The 21177-nt window shown below is 49.2% G+C and overlaps 1 protein-coding gene across 2 annotated transcripts in view; it reads left to right on the top strand.

Annotated features, from left to right (window-relative positions):
* The window catches only part of KCP (kielin cysteine rich BMP regulator), a 97096-nt gene that overhangs the window by 58827 nt on the left and 17092 nt on the right, over window positions 1-21177 (top strand). Inside the window, exons 26-40 of one of the 2 annotated variants that reach the window (XM_077935399.1) lie at window positions 866-1048; window positions 2263-2433; window positions 3531-3707; window positions 4588-4673; window positions 6169-6259; window positions 8309-8391; window positions 9273-9446; window positions 11911-12090; window positions 12245-12515; window positions 12759-12841; window positions 13591-13761; window positions 15501-15594; window positions 17422-17595; window positions 18111-18193; window positions 20613-20733. In XM_077935399.1, the coding sequence (XP_077791525.1) occupies window positions 866-1048; window positions 2263-2433; window positions 3531-3707; window positions 4588-4673; window positions 6169-6259; window positions 8309-8391; window positions 9273-9446; window positions 11911-12090; window positions 12245-12515; window positions 12759-12841; window positions 13591-13761; window positions 15501-15594; window positions 17422-17595; window positions 18111-18193; window positions 20613-20733 (2142 nt within the window). The remainder of the gene's footprint in view (window positions 1-865; window positions 1049-2262; window positions 2434-3530; window positions 3708-4587; window positions 4674-6168; window positions 6260-8308; window positions 8392-9272; window positions 9447-11910; window positions 12091-12244; window positions 12516-12758; window positions 12842-13590; window positions 13762-15500; window positions 15595-17421; window positions 17596-18110; window positions 18194-20612; window positions 20734-21177) is intronic. The other variant, XM_077935400.1, reaches the window with a different exon arrangement.

The following is a 21177-nucleotide window of genomic DNA, read 5'->3' as shown; positions in this document are numbered from 1 at the left end:
TGAGCAGCTGATCGGCAAGCGATCGGGAGGGGAATAAGGGACTCTAGAGATAAAGGAGGCTGCCTGGGAGGGGGGAGGTAAAAGCACATGGACCCTCAGGATTTTTGCACTGGGTCACCCCAAATTCACCATCAGATCACATAGCATGTCCATGGCTACAGCCTGCACCAAAAAACCCACACATCCACTGTTTCATGGGGCCGCAATGGTGCAAAAACGTGGTTACAAAGCACGGATTCACATGGATTCTCAGGATTTTTGCATTGGGCTACCCCAAACTCACTGTCAAATCTCACATATCATGTCTGTGGCCACAGCAGGAACCACAAAAATCATACATCCACTGTTTCGTTCAGAATATTTTTTTTCTTGTTTTCCTCCTCTAAAAACTAGGTGCGTCTTATGGTCAGGTGCGTCTTATGGAGCGAAAAATACGATAACCAAATGATTTTGGCATTTATGCCAGAAGACAATTATTAGAGGCCCTACAGCACAATAGGCTCAATTCTATGCCCCCAACAGTTCAGGAGCTGCCCTCGGACAGGAATGATCAAATTACTTTAATAGTGGCTGAATTTTTGAGTGCTGTCCTTGTAGAAAGACTGGGCCATTATAAAGAGATTCAGTGGTTCTTAACTGATTGGTGATGGGGTAATGTTGTATCGTATTATTTATGCAGATTGATTTTCTCTGGAGTTAAAGATCTGACTGGGACAAACCTTGTTATGTTGAGCTCGTATTTTGCACAATTTGTATACGGTGCCTGTTTGATAATGTGTGGTTTGCTATGCCTAATAAATGATATTTGCCACTCCAAAAGGCCACCACTTTCCAACTCTCAACGCTCCTTTCTTCCTTCTTACAGCTCCGCCAGCCGGCTGCTTCTACCTGGGTGTCCCTTACCAGCACATGGGGCGGTTCTATGACCCGTCGGACAAGTGCCGCGACTGCATCTGCAACAACGGGACCATCACCTGCCAACGCCAGCCCTGCGCGCCCGCCCAGTGTTCCCACCCGCTGCAACTGGACTGCTGCCGCTCGTGCGACGGTAAGCAGTCGCTACTGAGCTTAGGCATGTGGGAATGTTCAGGGAGGCAGGAGAGGATATATTGTTTATTAACATCCTTCCTAACTTGAGTCAACGCTACAATCCTGGCACACACGGAATACACTTCATTGAGGTTGTCAGGCTTCAGGGAGTATCGACAACTGGCCACGCATCTGCCGCCAAGCCGGGATCAAGGTTCTCGTATCGATTTACAAAGCCCTGAGCAACTTGGGTCCAGAATAGCTTGGGGACCAACTGGACCCTGAACTCAGTGGCTCAGATCATCTGCAGAGCACTATTGGTCGTTCCTGAGTTAGTGAGGTTTGTTTGACAACAAATCTTTTTCTAGTGGCAGGGAGTTCCACAGGACTCGGCAGATGGCGCTGAAGGTTTTGTTTCCTGTTGTTGTCAAACAAACCTCACTAACTCAGGAACGACCGATAGTGCTCTGTGGATGATCTGAGCCATCGAGCTCAGGGTCCAGTTGGTCCCCAAGCTATTCTGGAGCCAAGTTGCTCAGGGCTTTGTAAATTGATAGAAGAATCTTGATCGTGGCTTGGCAGCAGATGCGTAGCCAGTTGTCGCCACTCCCTGCAGCCTACCAACCTCAGTGAAGTGTATTCCGCGTGCGCCAGGCTCTGAGCGTTGACCCAAGTGAGGAGGGCCAAAAACATACTCATTTTACGGGAGTTAAGACTGAGGTTCATGTCCTGCCTTTTACAATAATTGCATCTTCAGCCGCCACGGGGGCCTATTGGCCAGTACCCGTGCTGTCACGAACACTACGGAAATCTCGACTTTCCCCATACTTCCACACACCCCTTTGCCTTAATCCAGGGTTCAGCAAACTTTTTCAGCAGGGGGCTGGTCCACCTTGGGGGGGGGGGGGCTGGACTATATTTTGAAAAAAAATAATGAACGAATTCCTATGCCCCACAAATAACCCAGAGACGCATTTTAAATAAAAGGACATATTCTACTCATGTAAAAACACGCTGATTCCCGGACTGTCTGCAGGCCGAATTGAGAAGGCTATTGGGCCGCATCCAGCCCCCGGGCCTTAGTTTGCCTACCCATGCCTTAACCTATCAGCTACCTTCTCCCTCCCCACCAGCTTCCCTTCCAGAACCCAGGAGTCCTGGCTCCCAGTCACCCCTCCCCTTTCTTCGTTGACTAACCTTCCTCTGTGCTCTCTCTTCCCCGGCCGCCCCCAGGTTGCCTTTACCAGGCGAAAGAGCTCCCCAACGGAGAACAGTTCCCCGACCCCAAAGACCCCTGCAGAGTCTGCTCCTGCTGGGAGGGGAGCGTCACCTGCAAGGCCAAATCCTGCCCGCCATTGGAGTGTCCCTTCCCTGTTTCGGGACCTTGCTGCAAAGTCTGCGAAGGTAAGCACTCTGGATGCATGCCAAAGAGGAAATACACACACACACACACACACACACACACACACAGTGGTACCTCAGGTTGCATACGCTTCAGGTTACAGACTCTGCTAACCCAGAAATAGTACCTCGGGTTGAGAACTTTGCTTCAGAATGAGAACAGAAATTGTGCTCCGGCGGCGCGGTGGCAGCGGTTAAGAACAGTTTCAGATTAAGAACAGACCTCCAGAACGAATTAAATACTTAACCCGGGGTACCACTGTATATATATATTTGTCGTTTAATCGTGTCCAACTCTTCGTGACCCCCTGAACCAGAGCACGCCAGGCCCTCCTGTCTTCCACTTCCTCCCGCAGTTTGGTCACACTCATGCTGGTAGCTTTGAGAACACTGTCCCACCATCTTGTCCTCTGTCGTCCCCTTCTCCTTGTGCCCTCCATCTTTCCCAGCATCAGGGTCTTTTCCAGGGAGTCTTCTCTTCTCATGAGGTGGCCAAAGTCTTGGAGCCTCAGCTTCAGGATCTGTCCTTCCAGTGAGCACTCAGGGCTGATTTCCTTAAGAATGGAGAGGTTTGATCTTCTTGCAGTCCATGGGACTCTCAAAGAGTCTCCTCCAACACCATAATTCAAAAGCATCCATTCTTCGGCGATCAGCCTTCTTTATGGTCCAGCTCTCACTTCCATACATCACTACTGCGAAAACCAGGGCTTGAACTATATGGACCTTTGTCAGCAAGGTGATGTCTCTGCTTTTTAAGATGCTGTCTAGGTTTGTCATTGCTTTTCTCACAAGAAGATGGAGGGCACAAGGAGAAGGGGATGACAGAGGACGAGATGGTTGGACAGTGTTCTCGAAGCTACCAGCATGAGTTTGACGAAACTGCGGGAGGCAGTGGAAGACAGGAGGGCCTGATGTGCTCTGGTCCAGGGGGTCACGAAGAGTCGGACACGACTAACCGACTAAATAACAACAACAGTGGTCATAAAGTTATGTAACCCCTGCTACTGACTGCATGTTGCATAGATATTACTAATTATTCCCGCTCGCCTGCCTGCGTGTGAGCCTGAAATTCTCTCCTGCCTTCATTTCTGCCACCCCAGGTTGCACGTACCTCTCCGAGGGCTACCTGAACGGCCAGGAGTTCCCGGACCCCCAGGACGCCTGCGGACTCTGCACCTGCATGAATGGATTCGTCACCTGCACCAAAAAGCCCTGCTACAAAGCGGGGTGCACCCACCCCGTCCGTGGGCCCGGCCAATGCTGCCCTGTCTGCCATGGTGAGGTCAGAGTGCCGGGGCGAGAGGCGGGGAGAGAGGGCTACGGGCAGAAACTGGAGCGGACAAGGAAGAGAAGCATTCAGATCTGCCTCTGAAAAGCTGGAGAGGCTTTCTGAACATGCTCAGGGGCACTGTTTCCGGCAGAATAATAATAATAATAATAATAATAATAATAATAATAATAATAATAATAATAATAATTTTATTTATATCCCGTCCTCCCCGGCCAACGCCGGGCTCAGAGCAGCTAACAACAATAAAAGTGAAACAGCATTCTAAAATCAAATCATTTAAAAATCAATTCAAAATCAAATTAATGGAAACCATTGGGCTAGAGTTCTGTGAGGATTACCGAAGGAGGGGGGTCAGACTGTGCCTTGGCCAAAGGCCTGGTGGAACAGCTCCGTCTTGCAGGCCCTGCAGAAAGATGTCAAGTCCCGCAGGGCCCTAGTCTCTTGGGACACAGCGTTCCACCAAGTCGGGGCCACGGCCGAAAAGGCCCTGGCCCTGGTCGAGGCCAGTCTAATTTCCCTGGGGCCCGGGATCTTCAGAGTGTTTGCAGACCATAAGGTCCTCCGTGGGGCATACCAGGAGAGGCGGTCCCGTAGGTACGAGGGTCCTAGGCCATATAGGGCTTTAAAGGTTAAAACCAGCACCTTAAACCTGATCCTGTATTCCACCGGGAGCCAGTGCAGCTGGTATAGCGCCGGGTGAATGTGACCCCGCGGCAAGGACCCCGTAAGGAGTCTTACCGCGGCATTCTGCACCCGCTGGAGTTTCTGGGTCAGTCTCAGGGGCAGCCCCACGTAGACCTCCAGACTGGAACTTGCAAAAGCAGGGAGCACATCATCGTTCGCCTTCTTCTCCTGTCTCCAAACAGGCTGCTCCTATAATGGTGTCACCGTTAGCAACGGGCAGAGCTTCGCTGACCCTGGGGACCCTCTCTGCTCCCAGTGTACCTGCAAGGTGAGTTGGTCAGGGGCTGAGGGATGTCAGCAACTCAAAATCTGGGGCTGGTTACAGGGACACATTCTGTCTCTGGATCGGCCAGCCCCGCCTCAGTTCCAAAAAGAATTGTGGAGCAGCAACTCCCCTTTCCACAATATCGCTTTGGGCTTTTCCACAAGACGGGATCGTAGAAGCAGGGATGGATTTGGGTTTGATGAGGCCCTAAGCTCCTGAAGGTAATGGGGCCTTTTATATGTCCAGCTGTCCTTTGCCAGCAACAAATTGTCACTAGAACTAGATGGTAATTGATGGACTTAATAGTTATCTCAAGCCATTTGCACATAACAAAATATGTATTTTATCAAAGTAATTGTTGAACGGAAGTACAATTAAGAAGTATATTAATTGTGAAATACAATTAAGAACAAGTATATTGATAGTGAAATAATTATTAAGCTCTAACTTAAAATGACTTTTTATTCATAACAAACTTAATAATGCAAACACATCAGCATTTGGCAATAACAAAAGTTCCTTTAGAAACACAATATACAAAGACTCATAATCTAATCCAGCCATAGGCAAACTTTGGCCCTCCAGATGTTTTGGACTACAATTCCCATCATCCCTAGCTAGCCCGGATGATGGGAATTGTAGTCCAAAACATCTGGAGGGCCAAAGCTTGCCTATGCCTGACCTAATATATAGAAACTTGCTACAACATGAAATAATAGGTGTAAATATATGATGTAAACAGCTAATAATTACAGTGGTACCTCGGGTTAAGAACTTAATTCATTCCAGGGGTCCGTTCTTAACCTGAAACTGTTCTTAACCTGAAGCACCACTTTAGCTAATGGGGCCTCCCGCTGCTGCTGCGCCACTGGAGCACGATTTCTGTTCTCATCCTGAAGCAAAGTTCTTAACCCGAGATACTATTTCTAGGTTAGCAGAGTCTGTAACCTGAAGCGTATGTAACCCGAGGTACCACTGTATAAATAGCAGAATGAAGGCACCCTATATATAGAAATGAGCAAACGCATTGTCTCTGTTTTTTGTGTTGAATATATGCTATATGGTCATTGATGGACCTCATAGGTATCTCAAGCCATTTGCACATAACATTTGCAACCAGTCCATGCAGAATGTAGGCACCCAATATATAGAAAGGAGCAAAGCAGTGATATTTTAGGGAGCAAGCTAGCAGGCGGGGCCCATGACTTACATCATAGGAGCCTACACAACACAAAACACTGTTGCTTTATGTAGGTTTTATTTTATTTGTTTTTTATCTTATATTTTGGAAATGTACCTCCAGTTGTTGTTTTTCCTTTAATTTTTTGGGGGGCCCCAAGAGAGTGGGTCCCTAAGCTATAGTTTGTTGAGCGTATATTTAAAACTGGCACTGCGTAGAAGGGAACCCGTGCATTGCAGGGGTTGGACTAGATGACCCAGGGGGTCCCTTCCAAATCTATGATTCTGTGATTCTAACGCTCTGCTCCGTTTGCTACAGGCCGGCTCGGTTCAGTGCCTGAAAAAGCTCTGCCCACCAGCCCCCTGTGCCTACCCTGTGCCCGGACCCTGCTCCTGCCCGCTGTGCCAAGGTCAGTGCCCCTTGGGCAAAGGCGCCCTACCCGCTCTGGGGCAGGGTGGGTGGTTTAGAGTGGGGTGGCTGGCTCCCCACAGGGGCATCCATGGCCTGGTGCCCCTCTGATCCAGGAAGACGAGCAGAGCATTCTGGGCAGTGAGATCCAGAATAGGGGAACAAATTATATTTTCGGGGGGTCTCAATTCGGAGGATGATATTTGGGCATTGAAATATCTGGGGGGCTGCCTCCAGAGATTTCTGGACTGCAGAAGGTCCTGTGTGAGTGTCTGGAGGCGGTTGGAGGATGGATGGTGGATAACTGATTGAGGTTGAATCCTGACAAGACAGAAGTATTGTTTTGGGGGGACAGGGGGATGGGTGGGTGTGGGGGACTCCCTGGTCCTGAATGGGGTAGCTGTGCCCCTGAAGGAGCAGGTGCGCAGGTTGGGAGTCATTTTGGACTCACAGCTGTCCATGGAGGCGCAGGTCAATTCTGTGTCCAGGGCAGCTCCATCTGGTACGCAGGATGAGACCCTCCCTGCCCGCCGACTGTCTCTGCAGAGTGGTGCATGCTCTGGTTATCTCCCGCTTGGACTACTGCAATGCGCTCTATGTGGGGCTACCTTTGAAGGTGACCCGGAAACTACAACTAATCCAGAATGTGGCAGCTAGACTGGTGACTGGGAGCGGCCGCCGAGACCACATAACACCGGTCTTGAAAGACCTACATTGGCTCCCAGGACGTTTCCAAGCACAATTCAAAGTGTTGGTGCTTTAAAGCCCTAAACGGCCTCGGTCCAGTATATCTGAAGGAGCGTCTCCACTCCCATCATTCAGCCTGCACACTGAGGTCCAGCTCCGAGGGCCTTCTGGCGGTTCCCTCCCTGCGAGAAGTGAGGCTACAGGGAACCAGGCAGAGGGCCTTCTCGGTGGTGGCACCTGCCCTGTGGAATGCCCTCCCCCCAGATATCAAAGAGATAAAGAACTACCAGACTTTTAGAAGACATATGAGGGCAGCCCTGTTTAGGGAAGCTTTTAATGTTTAATAGACGCGGGTGGCGCTGTGGGTAAAACCTCAGCGCCTAGGGCTTGCCGATCGCATGGTCGGCGGTTTGAATCCCCACGGCAGGGTGAGCTCCCGTCGTTCGGTCCCAGCTCCTGCCCACCTGGCAGTTCGAAAGCACCCCTAAGTGCAAGTAGATAAATAGGTACCGCTTTATAGCGGGAAGGTAAACGGCGTTTCCGTGTGCTGCACTGGTGCTAGCTCGCCAGAGCAGCTTCGTCACGCTAGCCACGTGACCCGGAAGTGTCTTCGGACAGTGCTGGCTCCCGGCCTCTTAAGCGAGATGAGCACGCAACTCCAGAGTCGGTCACAACTGGCCCGTACGGGCAGGGGTACCTTTACCTTTACCTAGGTAAAGGTACCCCTGCCCGTACAGGCCAGTCTTGCCAGACTCTAGGGTTGTGCGCCCATCTCACTCAAGAGGCCGGGGGCCAGCGCTGTCCGGAGACAATTCCGGGTCACGTGGCCAGCGTGACAAGCTGCATCTGGCGAGCCAGCACAGCACATGGAACGCCGTTTACCTTACCGCTGGTAAGCGGTCCCTATTTATCTACTTGCACCCGGGGGTGCTTTCGAACTGCTAGGTTGGCAGGCGCTGAGACCGAAAGACGGGAGCGCACCCTGCCGTGGGGATTCGAACCGCCGACCATGCGGTCGGCAAGCCCTAGGCGCTGAGGCTTTTACCCACAGCGCCACCCGTGTCCCTACCTTTACCTAGACTATTGTATTTTAATATTCTGTTGGAAGCCGCCCAGAGTGGCTGGGGAAACCCAGCCAGATGTGCAGGGGTATAAATAAATTATTATTATTATTATTATTATTATTATTATTATTATTATTATTCCGCAGAGGGCATCAGGTGGGCAAAACTGGTTCTAGGCCAACGGTTCTTTAGGCACCAGGTGAAAACACTCTTTTTTAACCAGGCCATTGGCAGACTAACGCCCGGTGCCCTTTTAAATTATGGGGTGTTGGAGTTCTTCCTTGTTCCTTCCCCTGCAGGCTGCAGTTTCCAGGGCCGTGAATACGGGGAGGGAGACAGCTTCCCTGCCCCCAACAAGCCTTGTGAGGAATGCCGCTGCCTGGTAAGTGTTGAGATTTACCTGTGTTTCTTGCTTTGCAGCGAGTTGGTCTAGAGGATCTCTTAGGTGCCTTTCAACCCTGCACCTCTATGTTCCTGTGATTCTAGGACTGGACTTCCACCAGTCCATAATAGCATCCAACTCTCCCCCCCCCCCCCAGTCTTCAGACGCAGATACCACAATCTGATTCTCCCTTTTGCCAATAAGGCCTATTCCTATCAATAATGGTTTAATTAAACACATCACCTTCTCCATCTCAGCCAGTTCTCAGGGAGGCTCATCTGAACAAATGTGGTTTCGTCAGACGCCGAAAAGAGTTCCTTTGATGGCGCTTGCCTGGTGTCAAGTGGCAGGGAGTTCCAAAGTTCTGCCACACTAAAAGATTGATTTCTTACAAACACAGCATGGGGGTGGTGTAACAGTGCCAGTTCCGCCGACCGAAGTGGTGAAATGGGCGCTTTGCGGGGGGAAGCGATCTCTTCATGCAGGGCAAACTACGGAAATAAATGTCAGTATAAAATAAAACGGGGGACTCAGCTAAATTAGTCAAAAAGCAGAGTTTGGAATGCGCTATAAACACGCAACACCAGATGGCGCTGGAGAACAAGGGAAAAAATCTAAGTGATTTTCCATAGCGTTTTTTTTTTCTTTTAACAATTTAATTTAATTTCTGACATATTTAAGGGTTGTTGTTTTTTGCCCTCTGTGTGTAGATCTGCCCTGGGACAGGGAAGTGGGTGTGAGGGCTCCCTATGCATGCAAGGGGGCAATCTCCATGGGGTGTCTCCGTGCTTAGCAAAGGTTCTGGACGCTCAGGCACCACCAGGTTTTCCAGGTACCCCACACCTTATACTCACACTTGGCCCTCTCTCCCCGCATCCCAGAGAGGCGACGTCACCTGCGGACCCAAGCTCTGCCCCACGGCCCGATGCCCTCACCCATCGCGCGACCCTTGCGGATGCCCCACCTGTGATTCCTGCAGCTTCCACGGGCGAGACTGTCTGGACGGCGAGAATTTCCCTGACCCCCGGGACCCCTGCAACCAGTGCCAGTGTTTGGTAAGTAGGGGTGCCGGAGGAGGGAGGCGGGAGAAAATTCTCCGGGGGGGGGGGGTTGGTTGTTGTTGTTGTTTAGTCGTTTAGTCGTGTCCGACTCTTTGTGACCCCCTGGACCAGAGCACGCCAGGCACTCCTGTCTTCCACTGCCTCCCGCAGTTTGGTCAAACTCATGTTTGTAGCTTCGAGAACACTGTCCCACCATCTCGTCCTCTGTCGTCCCCTTCTCCTTGTGCCCTCCATCTTTCCCAACATCAGGGTCTTTCCAGGGAGTCTTCTCTTCTCATGAGGGGGGTGGTTTGTATGGAGCTTCAAACCAGATTCCCCATTTGTTAGGCCTTCTGTTTGTAAACGCTTGGCAGGACGTAGTCCAAGAAGGTCTGAGAGAGGCGGCCCATTAGCACACTCTAAACCACAGAGCCTAGGACTTGCCGATCAGAAGGTCGGAGGTTCGAATCCCCGCGACGGGGTGAGCTCCCGCTGCTCAGTCCCAGCTCCTGCCAACCTAGCAGTTCGAAAGCACCTCAAAGTGCAAGTAGATAAATAAGTACCGCTCCAGAGGGAAGGTAAACGGCGTTTCCGTGCGCTGCTCTGGTTCGCCAGAAGCGGCTTAGTCATGCTGGCCACATGACCCGGAAGCTGTACGCTGGCTCCCTTGGCCAGTAAAGCGAGATGAGTGCCGCAACCCCAGAGTCGGTCACGACTGGATCTAACGGTCAGGGGTACCTTTACCTTTAAATTATTATTATAATAATAATTATAATAATATTTATTTATTTATTTATACCCCGCCCATCTGGCTGGGTTTCCCTGGGCGGCTCCCAACAGAATATAAAAAACACAATAAAACATCAAACATTAAAAAATTTCCCTAAACAAGGCTGCCTTCAGATGTCTTCTATAAGTTGAATAGTTGCTTATTGCCTTGACATCTGGTGGGAGGGCGTTCCACAGGGTCTTTTCCAGGGTGAGGTGGCCAAAGTACTGGAGCCTCAGCTTCAGGATCTGTCTTTCCGGTGAGCACTCAGGGCTGATTTCCTTCAGAATGTAGAGGTTTGATCTTCTTGCAGTCCACGGGACTCTCAAGAGTCTCCTCCAGCACCAGAATTCAAAAGCATCCATTCTTCGGCGATCAGCCTTCTTTATGGTCCAGCTCTCACTTCCATACATCACTACTGGGAAAACCAGAACTTGAACTATACGGACCTTTGTTGGCAAGGTGATGTCTCTGCTTTTAAAGATGCTGTCTAGGTTTGTCATTGCTTTTCTCCCAAGAAGCAGGCGTCTTTTAATTTCGTGACTGCTGTCACCATCTGCAGTGATCATGGAGCCCAAGAAAGTAAAATCTCTCACTGCCTCCATTTTTTCCCCTTCTATTTGCCAGGAGGTGATGGGACCAGTGGCCATGATCTTCGTTTTTTTGAAGAGTTAGGCTCCCCCAAAATGGGTTCTTGCTAGTTTTGTGGTCAGACATGAAACTGGCCTTTTTGATGACAGATTTTGTAGGATTTCTACCTCAAGGAATTTGGGATAGATGGGAGTTGAGTGGTTTGCCCTCCCCACAAAGTTTGGGAAAGACTTGCTTAATGCTTCACACACTTGGACACCATCGTATTGAAGCTATTATTAGTACTGCAACTATATTATTGTTATGGGTGGGTATAAATAAATTATTATTATTATTATTATTATTATTATTATTATTATTATGCGCCCCTTTCACCCTAAAATCCCAGGGCGGGTTCCTACAATTCAAAATACAACAATTTAAGAAATTTGCAGCAAATACAGCCACAAAGAGTAGCATCTATTAACGATGATATCTGACGAAAGCAGAATGGAGGATGAAATTGATGGACGATGCAGAATTAGATAAACTAACAGGAAGGATTCGAAGCCTGCGGGATCAGAGACTGGAGTAAATTTATGGACTATTTGAAAAGTAATTGTGATGGACAGATTATGCTAGTAGGTTTGCAAGAGCTTTTGTAAGGTGAATTATTTGAAATATTGCAAAAAAGACAATGAGGAGAATTCTTAGTTGAAGATAATTAAAGGTAATATGAAATTAAGAAATGCATAATAAGTGATAGGAACGGAAAATCATCAGAGGTGTTGACGGAAATCCAAAAAATATTGCATAAGATGGGAAGTTCTGTTGTATGAATGTTAATTATTATGTTAAAAACTAATAGAAATGCATTTTAAAATAATAATAATAACAATGACATCTAATGAAAAAGAAACAGGAGTTCATGCAATTGCTTATATGCTGAATGTTCTCTCCCTCACACACACACAGCCAACTGATACTTTGGAACTGAGAGGCAGCGTGGCCTAGTGGGATGGATTTTATAGGGCGCAGATTATGGTCATCAGCAATTCCTGGGGGTAGCCCATCTCTATGAAGATTTCTGCAAATGCCCAGCAAGTAAACCACAGTGCCCTTGTCTCTCCCCGCCCACAGGCTGGCACCGTGACCTGCTTGCCCGCTCCGTGCCCAGCTGTGCCCTGCCAGAACCCCGTCATGCCGCCTGGGCAGTGCTGTCCGAAGTGCACGGGCGCCTGCCGTTTCCAGGGGCGCCCTTACAAAAGCGGGGAGGCCTTCAGCTCTCTGCAGAACGCCTGCCACACGTGCACTTGCCAGGTGAGTGAGGGCAGAGGCATTGGCACCTACAGGGGCAGGTGGGCTCCCCCGGCCTCGCTCAGCACCCCCAGTAATGGCAAGGCTGAGCCAATGAGCCTTCTGCATGCCAAGCAAGTGTCCTAGCCCCTGAGTTGCCTCCCTCCTTCCTCCGCAGGCGGAAGTCGTGACCTGCCAGCCCAAGCCCTGCCCGCAGCAGTGCACCCACCCTCTGCCCCCTGACGCTCCCACCTGCTGCCCCACCTGCGACGGCTGCCTCCACGAGGGCCAGAAACTTGCCAACCGGCAAGTCTTCACCCCGCCCTCGGACCCTTGCCGGCACTGCAGTTGCCTCCGCGGAAACGTTCTCTGCAGCCCGGTCCTTTGCCCCCAGGTGCCGTGCGCCAGTCCCGTCCGCAAGCCTGGGCAGTGCTGCCCACAATGCCCAGGTAAGCCGCAAAAACCGGTCCCCCGGAATCCGCTTTTATTTGTTGCATCAATGTGCCACCTTCCCCTCCAAGAAATTCCAGGCAGCGTTCCTCCCTGACTCCCCATTTAATCCCCTGGGTTGGGTGGGGATTCGAACCCGCTTCTCCCAGGCCGAAGCATGTTGCCACGCTGGCTCTCAGGTTTGAGGCTGGGGCGGATGAGGGGCTGTAGGCGGACCCCTAACCCACCTGTCTCCCTGACAGTGTGCCAGCACGGAGGCCGCGAATATCCGGAAGGCTCCCAGTGGCTCTCGCCGTCGGACCCGTGTCAGCAGTGCTCCTGCGTGGTGAGATCCTCTGCCCTCCGGTCCCTGCTCCTCACAGAGGGCCATATTCCCTTCCCAGCGACTTTTTGGGGGCCGCAGGCCAATTGGAGGCGGGGCCAGAGGCGAAAGTGGGAGGGGCAACCAAGGGCCTTTGGTGCGACACTTTATTGCTTCGTCAAACTTAAACAACCTCAAAGTGGTCTGCGAAAAAGGATATGTCAGATTATGATTATGATTATGATTATTATTATTATTATTATTATATTGAATTTATATACAGTCGTACGTCAGGTTACAGGTGCTTCAGGCTGCGTTATTTCGGGTTACTTCCGGGTTTCGGGAGTTGCGCATGCGCAGAAGTGCCGAATCATAACCCGTGCATTCTTCAAGGCTTGTAAGGAGATTGAAGGCTTCCAAAATTAACGAGAGACTAAAAAAAACTCACCTCGGCTGCCTAAATATCTGGTCAAGCTCATTTGAACAAAAATTATTTTCGCAGGCACTGAAAAGGGTACTGCGAAGACGGCTGCCTGATTTCAATAGGCGGGGAGTTCCGCAGCGAAACAGATGCCGCGCTAAACATAGCTGTCAACTTTTCCCTTTTTAAAAGAGAAATTCCCTTATTCTGAATAGGATTCCTCGCAAGTAAAGGGAAAAGTTGACAGCTATGGCACTAAAAGATTTGGGGGTTGCGTGGCATCTGCAGCGACGCGGCTTTGGCGGATTGCAGCGGGCAGCTGTGGGCTCAGGCAACCTCCTTCTCCTTGCAGGGTGGCGAAACCGTGTGCGAGTCTCTTCCCTGCGAAGTCCCCCTCTGCTCCCACCCGGCCCCTGGAACCGGGAAGTGCTGCCCTCTCTGCCACGACTGCCTCTTCGAAGGGGAGCACCATGCCCACGGAGAAGTCTTTAAGCCGGAGTCTTGCCTCCAGTGCAGCTGCCAGGTGAGACACTGGGAACCCTCATTCATTGATGGGACCCCCAAGAAGGGCCGGATTTAGGTGTGTTTTTAAAATTACTTTTTTATTCAAAATTAAAACAAAACATATTATCCAGAAACATATCAGCCTTATTTCCCCCCCCCCCATTTTTCCTCCCTCCCCCCACAGAACCCAGCCACCCCCACCCCCTGACTTCCCTAAGTTCCAGTCTTTGATTTCTCTAAAAATGCTGTTTTCTGCATGTTACACAGTTGTATAGATCCTCAAACTATTTCAGTAACAATTATCAATAAGAAGTTTGTGAATGTTTATTCAAAGCCAGCCAAGGAGTCCAGTTCGCTTTGTTGCGTCTTCAGATACTTTGTAAAGGGCTCCCATTCATCTTTAAAGCCAGAGTTATCCTTGTCCCGTAGCTTGTATGTCAGTTTTGCCAGTTCTGCATAGTCCATCAATTTTTCTTGCCATGATTCTTTAGCTGGGGTTTCTTCGGTCTTCCATCCTCGTGCTACTAAAACTCTCGCAGCCGTTGTCGCATACATGAAGATGTTTTTCAGCTTTTTTGGCAGATCTTTCCCTACAATCCCTAATAAAACCGCTTCAGGTTTTTTAACAAATGTTAAATGGAACATTTTCTTCAATTCGTTATATATCATTTCCCAAATTTTTTAAATTACCTTACAATCCCACCACATTTAGGTGTGATGAGGCCCTCGGCTCCTAAGGTAATGGGGCCCTTTCTATGTCCAGCTGTCCTTTGCCAACAACAAATATGGTCGCTGTTTTTTGTTTTAATAAAAATTTATTACTTTTGCAACAATTTAAACACAAAAAAGCAAAGAAAAAACAATACATTACAATACTAAGACACTACATAACACTAAAAACTAACAAGACAAAACAAAAACAATTTAAAAACACATCAAAAAAGAAAAAGGGGGGAAAGGAAAAAGAAATTTCAATATCTTATCTTTCTTTCACATATTTCCACGACCTCCTCACGCCTCCCTTTTTGTATTCCACTTCTATTAATTATTTCAGCAATTCCTTTCCATCTTCCCCTGTTTTCTGTCCTATAATATCTTAACACATTTTAACCTTATTTTTCCATTAATACTCTATTAATCTATTTGTACTTAATTCCTTATAACCTTTCTACTGAAGCCATATCGCTTCATTCCAACGTTCTTCTAACATTCATTAATTTTACAATATTTCTGTAAATAGTCTTTAAACTTTTTCCAGTCTTCTTCCACCGACTCCTCTCCCTGGTCTCGGATTCTGCCAGTCATTTCCGCCAGTTCCATATAGTCCATCAACTTCATCTGCCATTCTTCCCTGGTGGGTAAATCTTGTGTCTTCCAATACTTTGCGATGAGTATTCTTGCTGCTGTTGTTGCATACATAAAAAAAGTTCTATCCTTCTTTAACACCAATTGGCTTTAACACCTGGCAGGGGAGACACCTTGATCATGGTCGCTGTTTTTTGTGTTGAATATATGCGATACGTATAGTTACAGGTAGGCAGTCGTGTTGGTCTGCCATAGTTGAAACAAAATTTGAAACATTCCTTCCACCCTGCTTGGGGGTCCAACTCTAGAATTCTGAGCTGACTGGTGTGGTTGTGCACACAGCCTCGGTGGGGCAATTCGGAGCGACCCGTCAATGCGGTGGGTATCAAGGGGTGTGGGGTGCCAGGGGCATGGAGGGAAGATCTGACCCTTTCGCCTTTCCCCCTTTTGCAGGAGGGGAACGTCCGCTGCGAGATGATCCAGTGCCCCCTGACCACCTGCTCCCACCCCGTGACGGAGCCTGGGGTCTGCTGCCCCCGCTGCAAAGGTGATATTGGAAGATGACTGTCCTATCTCCTCTCAGTCTCCTCTTTCCCAGGCTAAACATACCCGGCTTCTTCAACCGCTCCTCATCAGGCTTGATTTCCTTGATCATCTTGGTCACCCTCCCCTGCACACTTTAAACTGGGGTGCCCCGAACTGGGCACAATTTCCCAGGAAGGATCTGACCAAGATGGAATAGAATGGGACTAGGACTTCCCTTGATCTGGACACTAGACTTCTGTTGATGCAGCCTAGAATCGCCGTAGCCTTTTTTGCTGCTGCATCATGCGGTTGACATTTGATGACTGACAGTTGCTCCAATTGGGTGGTATGTAAAGGTAAAGGTACCCCTGCCCGTATGGGCCAGTCTTGACAGACTCTAGGGTTGTGCGCTCATCTCACTCTATAGGCCGGGGGCCAGCGCTGTCCGGAGACACTTCCGGGTCACGTGGCCAGCGTGACAAGCTGCATCTGGCGAGCCAGCGCAGCACACGGAAACACCGTTTACCTTCCCTTTAGAAAGCGGTCCCTATTTATCTACTTGCACCCGGAGGTGCTTTCGAACTGCTAGGTTGGCAGGCGCTGGGACCGAACGACGGGAGCGCACCCCACCGCGGGGATTCGAACCGCCGACCATGCGATCGGCAAGTCCTAGGCGCTGAGGTTTTACCCACAGCGCCACCCGCGTCCCTGCTGGGTGGTATGTAGCATTCCCCAAACAAGGAAGGATTGGACTCTGATTAATAGAATACACACAAGACTTGACGAGCAAGACTCTGGGAGGGGTGCGTATAATAATTCCTCTCCACCCCTCGGCCCAGGTCGTTTTATTGACAAAAGAACTTTTTACACAGTGTTTGTAAGAACCAATCAGATTTCCTCTGAGCATTTCAAAAACCCCACGTGGGACAAAGACAGATGAGAAGAAATTCTTTTAACTACAAAGAAACTATTTCCTACTTGAGCATACATACGTAGTTCAGAGTAAATAAAACAGGAATAAAAGGAGGAATGCATTCAGCAAAACCCCGGAGGTCATAAACAGGAGAGGAAGGATAGCAGTATTTACCATCTCCTTGTGAACTCTCTTCCTGGCCCTTAAAGGTAAAGGGACCCCTGACTATTAGGTCCAGTCATGGCCGACTCTGGGGTTGCGGTGCTCATCTCGCTTTATTGGCTGAGGGAGCCAGCGTACAGCTTCCGGGTCATGTGGCCAGCATGACTAAGCCGCTTCTGGCGAACCAGAGCTGCACATGGAAACGCCGTTTACCTTCCCGCCGGAGCAGTACCTATTTATCTACTTGCACTTTGACGTGCTTTCAAACTGCTAGGTTGGCAGGAGCAGGGACCGAGCAACGGGAGCTCACCCCGTCGTGGGGATTCGAACCGCCGACCTTCTGATCGGCAAGCCCAAGAGGCCACAGCGCCACCCGCGTCCCCTCTTGCCCCTTATGATCTATCTAAAGATTAAACTACATCAAAGCTACCTTCTATCTTTATGACCCAGGATGCCTGGGGGAGCAACCAGTCTGTGTTTCAGAGTGCTTATACGTGCCTGTCAGGCAGAGAAAATGGGCAGTAGAGAAAATGGGGCAGAGATGCAGAGGCTTGTGGGATTTGATCAGAAATTATTGTCAATGACTCAAGCCCAGTCAACGGAAGGCTTTCATCGCGGACGCAATGGCTTGCTCCATATTTCATAATTCCTCATAGCAATCCCACCTGCCCACTACACCGCCATGACTCAAGATATTTGGGGCACTAAGTGGCGGCTGAGAAGGGGTGTGGGTGCAGCCGCGAGCCTGACGCCCTCCCTCGCCCCTTCCCGCAGGCTGCGTGTATGAGGGCCGCGAGCGAGAGGACGGGAGCAGCTGGTTCTCCTCTTCGGTGCCCTGTATGGTGTGCATGTGCGCGGAGGGCGTGGCCAGCTGCGCCGAGATCGCCTGCATCAGCTCCTGCGTCAACCAGATCGAGGTGCCTGGGGAGTGCTGCCCGCTGTGCGCAGGTATGGCATGGCGGCATTGGCAGGGAAGGGCACAGGAGGAGGCGGGAGATGGATTGCCAGGGGATCTCCAGGGGACGGAGCGGTACCCCAATGGGGAAAGGTGTCAGCGTAGGGGGGGCTTTTTAGTGGCGAGATAATTTGAGGGCGAAGCAGCATGGGAGAAGCTTGTAAAATTATTACTTCTCATTTCAGGGATTTTCACGTTATTTTGTTCGTTTTGTGCAATTTCTCAGTTCCCTGTCTTTTTCTACTTGTAAAATTATTCGCGGTATGGAGAAAGTGTGGAGAGCTTTCGCCCTTCTCTCCTAACGCCAGAACTTGTGAAGATGAATTTCCCAAAGTGGTTAAAAATGTCTGGGGAAGCATAGATTTTTTGGCAAATTTCCAAAAAAATAAAAATGCTCTTTTTGAAAATTTTGGCCAAAAAACAACAACAAAAACTCGATTTTTGTGCCCGGATTTTTGCTTTTGGAAATATGGCAAGCCTCAAATAACCCTGGCCTCCCCTTTCCCAGATTGCTCTTACGAGGGACGGGCGTACGGGCCGGGCGAGAGTTTCCAGCCGGGACAAGACCCCTGCGAAATCTGCACCTGTGAGGTGAGCAGCCTGGTTCTCGGAGGATTGCGGGTTGGGATAGATGACCTCTGGAGACCCCTTCCTATTCAACGGTCATAGAATTTTATGACTTCCGTACCTGGGAGGCAGGAGAGGTGAGGCCATCCCCACCTGGCGTTGTGACTGGGTGGCACTGATTTTGAAAAATAAATACATTTATGAGAAAACAGATGTACATACAAGTAAACAAACATACAATCAAATAATCAAGTAACAGAAAAATCAAACATACCACCACATTATAAGATACAAGAAGATTAAGCACCTCAAACGAATTAAGTGCTTAACCCGAGGTACCACTGTAGATTTATGAGAAAACAGACGTACATACAAGTAAACAAACATACATACAATCAAACAATCAATCAATCAATCAACAGAAAAATCAAACATACCACCACATTATAAGGTACAAGAAGATTAATATAATTATCCTCATATATACTCCTCATACTGAACACAATTCTAAAACTTATAGAGAAGAAATTTAAAACTGACTTCCACTTAATCTCACTGTACTTTATCTATCCATTACTTTATACTGCACAGTTACATACAGTGGTGCCCCGCAAGACGAATGCCTCGCAAGACGAAAAACCCGCTAGACGAAAGGGTTTTCCGTTTTTGAGTTGCTTCGCAAGACGATTTTCCCTATGGGCTTGCTTCGCAAGACGGAAACGTCTTGCTAGTCTTGCGATTTTCCCCCCGCTTCCCCCCTTTTTTCTAAGCCGCTAATAGCCTTTTAGCCACTAAGCCGCTAAGCCTTTAATAGCCGTTAAGCCGCTAAACCGCTAATAGCGCTAATCCGCTAAGCCGCTAATAGGGTTGCTTCGCAAGACGAAAAAACTGCTAGACGAAGAGACTCGCGGAACGGATTATTTTCGTCTTGCGAGGCACCACTGTATTTCTTATATAGTTCTTAGAATTTATATACTGCCCTATACCTTGGGGTCTCTGCAGAGACAGGGCAGCGCAAGGGGGCATCTAGGTCCAGCCCTCTAAAAAGCAGGAATCAGGACTTAAACAGCCCGGACAGATAGCCATCTCACCTCTATTTAAAAGCCTCCAGTGAATAATAGAATCATGGAACTGTCAAGTTAGAAGGGACCCCGAGTGCCATCTAGTCTAGTGCAACTAAACCGTACATGACCGGTGTTTGCCCTTGCAGGGTGATGAAACTGTTCCTTTGCTAGAAGAAAAGCAACTTTGTGAGCGGAGAGCCCTTTCTCTTTTGACTTTCCCCGTATAAGTTTCCATTTCCCCGGAACGAATTTGCATTTCTCAAGCGCCCTCTGCCGTCCTTGCACAGAAGCTGCTGCATCCCTGCTATGTCCGCAAATAAGATGTGAAGATGTGAAGCTTTGTGTACTCAGCAAATATTTCGAAGGAATGTATGTATATGAAAATATTCATTTCCTTTCTCTTATAATCAAGCGGCGTTTGATACTTTAAGTTTGACGAAGCAATAAAATGCCGCACCAAAGGCCACTGGTTGCCCCTCACACTTTCCTTCCACAGCATTTGATATTTTCATTTACATTCATTCATTCGAAATAAGATGGGTTTACGATGCAATTCTATATCCTCCCACCACGCTGACGAAGAATTCTACGAAACAGCAGTCAATATCCGGTGTTGGACATCATATTTGCTGAAGACACAAAGCTTCACAGCTTGTCTTTCATCCTACAATTATTATTATTATTACTACTACTACTACTTATACCCCGCCCACCTGGCAGGGTTTCCCCAGCCACTCTGGGTGGCTCCCAACAGAATATTAAAAACACAATACAGTGGTGCCTCGCAAGACGAAAATAATCCGTTCCGCGAGTCTCTTCGTCTAGCGGTTTTTTCGTCTTGCGAAGCAAGCCCATTAGCGGCTTAGCGGATTAGCGCTATTAGCGGTTTAGCGGCTTTGCGGCTATTAAAGGCTTAGCAGCTTAGCGGCTAAAAGGCTATTAGTGGCATAGCGGCTTAGAAAAAGGGGGGGGTGAAAAAAATCGCAAGACTTGCAAGACGTTTTCATCTTGTGAAGCAAGCCCATAGGGAAATTTGTCTTGCGAAGCAACTCAAAAACGGAAAACCCTTTCGTCTAGCGGGTTTTTCATCTTGCGAGGCATTCGTCTTGCGGGGCACCACTGTAAAACATCAAACATTAAAAACTTCCCTAAACAGGGCTGCCTAAAGAATAATACGTGCAATAATAAGTTAAAAGCAGGCTCTGGTTATAACCGCTGCGGAAGGGTGTTATATTCGCCTCCTGGTGGAACAGAAGTTTTCAGCAGGTGCTCAAATCTGCTGAATCTCTAGTGGCAGGGAGTTCCGCAGGGCCGAAGGCCAACGACACTTAAAGACACAGAAGGGGCCTAGGCTGATTCTCTTCTGCTTCCTTCCCCAGCTGATGTCCGACGGGGAACAACATCTGCAGTGCTACCGCAAGCAGTGCCCCAGTCTGCTGGATTGCCCCCGGGAACAGATCCAGGCGCCGGGCGCCGGGCACTGCTGCCCAACCTGCGCACGTGAGTCTCGCCCCTAATCTGCACCCCCATTCCCCTCCAAGCCTGAGCAGGAGCAAAGTGGAGAGCGCCCCTCTCTGAATCTGTTCCCCTTGCACTTCCAGGGGTACAGACAAGGAAGATAAACGGTTTTCAATTTGTCTTGTGCAAACTCTGCTCTCCCAATGTTTTGAGACTACAATTCCCATCATCCCTGTTAGCTAGGGATGATGGGAGTTGTGGTCCCAAAACATCCGGAGGGCCGAGTTGGCCTGTGCCTGGTCTTGCGCAATCTGTGGCTTGGTTTTTTTTTGCTGAAAGCGGAGGTGTAAACTGGCCTCTGCCACCTGGGCGCCAGCATCCCCAGCCAGCTGGAGAGCGCCTGGTCTGGAAAAGCTGGTTTAAAACACAGCCTGTGGGTCATTTCGGAGTGTTATCAGAAAAAAAAACTGCTCCCTTTCCCTTATG

Source organism: Podarcis muralis, chromosome 10 (genome assembly GCF_964188315.1).
Source record: "Podarcis muralis chromosome 10, rPodMur119.hap1.1, whole genome shotgun sequence".
NCBI classification, from domain to species: Eukaryota; Metazoa; Chordata; class Lepidosauria; order Squamata; family Lacertidae; genus Podarcis; species Podarcis muralis.
This window is presented reverse-complemented; position numbering and strand designations above follow the sequence as displayed.